We start from the raw sequence: 5774 nt of genomic DNA, 5'->3' as shown, positions 1-5774 counted from the left end.
ATGGTTTGTAATTTGCAACATGTGAAAACACACCGTGTTGATTTATCTTTATTATTTATGTATTTATTATTATTAATTCTTGAATTGTTATTTCCCAGAACACAGAATGTCAATCTACAGGTTCGTTTCTGCTCACCTGTAATTTGACTGTTGTTATCCTTTCATCCCTGCTGGACTGTAGCTGTCCTCAGATGTCATTCCTGCCTAACATGTGTTCCTAAAGCAGCCTAGTTAGTATACGTCTATGTCTCAGCCTTCTACACTTACATTTAATTGTCTGGTGTTTGCACATGAACATCCACTGTTGTGTCCATTACTGAAGCTGTTCAGCAGCAGAAATAACACAGCTGCGTAGGACACAATGTCCTTATTTATCTAACATGCAACACAGTAAATCAGACACACCAGTCCCTCTTACGCCATCACTGGTTACTGGTACTCTGAGTTTTCTTTGAGTATAGTTAGGAAAATACAGCCAAACAAAGATGGTTTCCACAAATCGTCTTGTGAGGTGAAGTATCGATCTTCACACCCTGAGTGATTCCCAGCTTCAGACGCTCCAGCATCTGTTAGCAGGACTCGTATGTGTACATCTGTATATGTATGTAATTTATCATTTGTTCATAATTGTCCCACATTACCCAAAATGTTGAAAAGTATAATCAGTGGCATGAAATCATCTTTAAAATTTGCTATTAAAACAGAAGCAGTTTGAGTGTGGTGCCATTGAGAAATCCAGTAAACGAGTCATGTTAGTGAGTAAAGCAGCTGGAATAAACCAAGCATGACTCACAGGGTCACAGCAGGGGGCAGCAGGTCAGGAACTCTGCTGAGGAACGCTCACAGTTTCTGTGGGAGTGTCCTGCGTGTCCGTGACACATGGACTGGTTGGCTTTAGTGAGTCAGAAGTGTCTTTAAATTCAGTCTTCAGCAGAGAGCTCAAATCACCAGATGGGGACATTTGATTGGACGTAAAAAGCTCCAAATGACCATGTACCAAAATCTAAATCCGTACACTAAATGACGTCTGTAAAAAACATCTGGCACCAGGCTGCATGCCTGTATTTGAGCTCTGATGACCTGACTGTTGCAATGACATTAATATTAATGTTGCATGTAGTTAGAATAATATCAACAGCTTTAACCCGATCAGTCTGACAGCACAGAGGCCGAGCAGGTTTTCTTTCTTGTGTTGGCCCAAGTGTAAATGTCTTCTATGTTCCAAAACGGCTTTTTTTTCATTGCTCTAGCTCAGTGGATTTAGTCGAATTAGATTAGATTTTTAATTAGGGTAAGATACAGGAACCAATGAACCGAAGCCTTTAAAATGAACACGTGCAAATCTTAGTGCATAACAAAGTGTCTAAATGTGCATTTATAGTAAATCTGCAAAGGTTGCAGGTTTCTGTTCATCTGGACGTTTTCAGTGGGAGAAACGTTCTCGTCACTCATCCAGGTGACGTCCTCAGCTTTCCAGCCTTATGCAAATGTGCTGTTTATAAGACCGGGGAAACCTGCCGCTTACAGCTGAAGGCACATCGATATGGAGCGCTGCCTCAAACAGGCAGTCTCATTAATGCATTTATGATACATTAATATGTATCATCTGTATGAATAAATACTAATGCAGACTGTAGTTCAGGTATTATACTGAGCTTGGCTGAGTATGAAAGTGATCAAAGAGCAGAGCCCCAGCTTTCATTCATCATTTCTTTATTGTTTGCACACATTAACATTACAGGATATCACCATTTATATCACACATGTATAAGACTGAGATCCACAACATATCAAAAGAGGATGAAAAAAAGGAGTTAAGAAAATAAGGTCACTAAGTAAAAATAAATCAGCCTGGGAACCAATGAATTCCTCCGTTAGAGAAGTTCACTGTCACCATGACAACAGTTACAGTACAAAGACCCATAGATTAGAGAGGCTGTAACGGATCAGCAGAGTTGAGAAGAATCAGCGTTTCGGGAAAGGAACACGGGACACAGCTGACAGCTTTACAGTGGGGTTAGAAAAGGAAGCGTTTTTACCCGTCTCGCTCACCTGCTGACTTTCAGCTACGCCGTCTTAAAACCTGAAAACGAAACTAAACCGAGTTTTGTGAGAAGAAGATCAGACGAGTGGGTTTACACTCGAAGCTCAGACTCGAGCTCGATTTTGTAACGAAGACAAATCCTCAAGTCTGCCGTCGCCCATTACAGCTGAGCTGCTCTCAACAAAGTCAGCGTTTGGGTGGGGGCCACGCCGCACGCGTCACGGGCTGCTCTGAACACCAGCAAACACCAGAGCTTTGTTGAACGCACCCCGTCTTATTTAATCTATGGCAGAATGATCACACTGGCACTTAGATGGCTAATCACATGACCACGCGGGGAAAACAAATAAGGCACGAGCACGCACAAACACACACAGACTATTTAAAAAGTGCATCTCCACTAGCTTTAAGGTTCAGAGAAACTGCTTGGCTCGCTCTTTTTGTGTTTCACAGATATTTTGAACAGATCAAAGATGACTCACAGTCAAACAGGAAGGCCTGTCTCACTACGTCACACCATTAAAAAACGGAGATGCCACCACCTGACAACATTCACGCACGCAGCCCTCGTCTGCAGTGAAACCCATCTGCACTGGTACACACAAACACACACCCACGTCACTGTGGCATAAAAACAGGTAAACACTTTTTGTTGTCGTTTTTGCTCTCAGCTTCAGTCAAACTGAAATTCGGACTGTTTTGGTGCTTTTCAGTCACATCGTTACAGGAACACCACAACACCAATATTTACCCACTGATAGTTTGTTGCAATGAAAGACATCTAGTTGAACAGCTTGTTTTGAGTCTTTAGAAACTGGCTGACTAAAGGAAAGAGACAACGTGTCAAAGGTAACTACTGCAGGTGCTGTAATCACTGTGAGGCTGTCCTTTACACCAAGACTCTGGAAACAGACTGAGGACGAAAACTGAGACTTGCAGAAATAATGTTCTTCTCAGGAATCACAGGTGATTATTACAGGAAAGAACATGAGCAATGAAAAATGCAGCAGGAAGCTTAAGGCCTCTGTTACGGCCACACAGTTCTCATTTAGCCACAGAAATTAAAACCCTCATTAAGGAAAGTTGTAGCTGTGCTGGAGGCTGTGAAAGCAGCGATAACAGTGAAACCCTCAACAGCAAAGACATCCCAACCAACTCCCCACAGCGTCTGTGCATCACTGCTGAACCGTGAGATAAATGAGAACACAATGCAGCCTTTGGGAGGCCATACAGTTGCACCCGGGAACCTCTGCGAGAGCCCACAGTCACCTGTGTGCATCCAGTGCCTGCGCTCAAAAAGCCGAGGACGGGGGCTGCTGCTCACCTAACAGGAGGCTGTGAGCTGCTCAAACAATCACACCGATCAGCCACCGCTCGTGTTGGCTGCACTCTATAAGGGACGGATTCATCTTTGGGTTTAGGAAGAACTAAATCATTTCAAAGGGTTCACACTTTCCTCTCTCACTACAGAGGAGAGAGTAAAAGCCGATTCTGACGGGTTACACTCCTGCTGCATGCTCCTCATACGCCTGCTCCTAAAGAAAACACAATAGCTAAAAGGAATACTGGCTTGTGATTGGCCAAAGGGTGTGTTTCATCCTAGACAGCTCTGATCTAATGCGTCTATATCCTACATTAATACTCAACAAACAAATGGACGAACAGCTGGCCTGGAGCCCCGGTGCCCTCTGAGGCGTGTGGGGTCTGTTAACTGCACTGCTCAGTGTGGATTATGTGCAGCACACCACAGCACTGCGCCACAAACACCGAGCCAAAAACCAGCACATAACTTGGACAGACTCCTGTAGTTCAAAGCCTGAAACGGTACACAGAGTAAGCCTCAGTATCAGGTACTTCTACTTAATTAAATTTGGGACAATCACAGGAAATCAGACACCCAAAATCATTCATTATGTACACAAAACATGAATCCATTACTACTTATATTATTACTGATTGTATGAGCACACATCACGTCTGCTCGCACAATCAGTCGCACAGAGGGCAGCAGAGACGCTGGCCTGTGGGAGTCCACCACATGCCCGACGTACCGACCGTCTCCCTGTAATTTAAACAACAACGGCGTCACTCCAGGGAGCGCAGTCACATCTACACTTTGTCACCAAACCCGCAGAGTGCCGAGTGTGAAGCCGTCACTCAGCACACTTTTGTAGTGTGCCGTTTACCCGGGACACCAGCTACAGGTCCAAATGACACTGCTATTAGTAAAATTAAAGTCATATAAAGGAAGAGAAAGACTCCACGTGCACAGCTGTGGCTGGTTTCTGCCACTCCAAGTACAGCATTTCATAGATTGTCCACAAAGTTCGGTACCGAGTTCACCATTCTGACGTTACCCTGAGTCACGCCTCCACTCTCCTCATCAGCCCTCTCTTTAGCGCAGAATCAGAATCTAAAGAACATTTGGTAACACAGGTGAAACGCCTTTTTGGCACTACATAGAAAACAACACGACCAGCTGCTACTGACAGAGATAAAAGATGCAAACCAGCCGCTGTTGAAGCAGGGCAGCGATGCAGGGCTGAATATAGATATGAACGCGTGCAGGTAGGAGTGACGGAGGCATGGACGGAGCAGTTCGGGGTGGTAGAGAAGCACATGGCAGCAAATGACTAGCCCTGCATTCACACACATGTAGTGATTTCAGATTTATGTCCCCCTCCCCCAGTGTTGCAGCTCTTTATAGTGTGCCGGCCTGAGACCCGCATGAAACGACTTCACGTCATCGTTCAGGTTCATGTTGTGCTCGTGGAGACTGCTGGAAGCACTACACTGACTTAAAGGAAGGGAAGCGTGCACGTCTGTATCTGTACTCGTGACGTGTTTGTGGGATTTCATGATGCAAAGTGATGTCGAGTTATCACGGCTCACAGTGGAGCACCACTCACGCAGGGCCGCAGCGTTTCATGCTGTGATACGTGAACAGCCTCTAATTTAACGCTGTAACAAAACTGGGGATCTGGATCTTTCTTGTTTACCATCGGTTGCATTTTGTAGTGTTTTCTGTTATTTTTTGCTCACATTATTTTTATTTGCCTGAGCTCTAACACGTGTGCTGTTTCCACTTGTTTTCATGCTTGGAGTCAAATAGAAATGCCAGAAGTTGCCAGACATAATAACAGGACGCTCAGAACGACCGGAGACACACAAATAACTTGGTCCACTGAATCTTTTTAAATGTGCGCGGCATGTAAGAGACAGTCAGGCCTGTCTGAGTACTTTGATGATGCTCCTAAGGTAAGCTAAAGGCTAAATGCTGCAGGGAAGGAGGGTCTCGGCGGCATTTCACATTGGCAGAAAGAGCTCAGAGCAGAGGGCTGGACATTAAGCAAACACCAGATGCTGCTGGTCCAGCAGGGTTCTCGTGAAGTTATTGATTGGTCCAATGGCGCTGAGCGACATGGCGTTGTCCCGCCCCCAGAGCAGATTGGGACCAAAGACCACAGCCAGGTTACTGTTGGTCATCTTATTCACCTCACTGTTGGCCGATACCTAAACACACACACACAGGATGCTGTTGTAACAGACAGAGATGGTATTTTGGGATCAGCGGGATGTGCAGACCATCAGCTGTACCTGTGCCAGAAATGTGATGAGGTATCGCAGCGATGCGTAGTTTTCCTCCGGCAGTGACTCTACCAGCGTCTTCATTACTGTCACCTGACTCTCACTGGACACAGCTGGAACAAACAGTCATCAGGTGAACTGC

At 45.2% G+C, this 5774-nt stretch overlaps 1 protein-coding gene across 1 annotated transcript in view; it reads right to left on the bottom strand.

The window, feature by feature from the left end:
• Positions 1–280: 280 nt before the first annotated feature.
• arhgap1 (Rho GTPase activating protein 1) overlaps positions 281–5774 on the bottom strand; it is a gene marked incomplete in the record, with an annotated part of 18453 nt that continues 12959 nt past the window's right edge. Inside the window, 2 exon segments of the mRNA XM_014338880.2 lie at positions 281–5557; positions 5642–5745. Of these exon segments, the coding sequence (XP_014194366.1) occupies positions 5390–5557; positions 5642–5745 (272 nt within the window).

This window comes from Haplochromis burtoni, unplaced genomic scaffold (genome assembly GCF_018398535.1).
Source record: "Haplochromis burtoni strain Fernald_Lab_line unplaced genomic scaffold, NCSU_Asbu1 Contig_205, whole genome shotgun sequence".
Classification (NCBI taxonomy): domain Eukaryota; kingdom Metazoa; phylum Chordata; class Actinopteri; order Cichliformes; family Cichlidae; genus Haplochromis; species Haplochromis burtoni.
The sequence above is the reverse complement of the archived record's forward strand: the minus strand, read 5'-3'. Positions and strand labels throughout refer to the sequence as shown.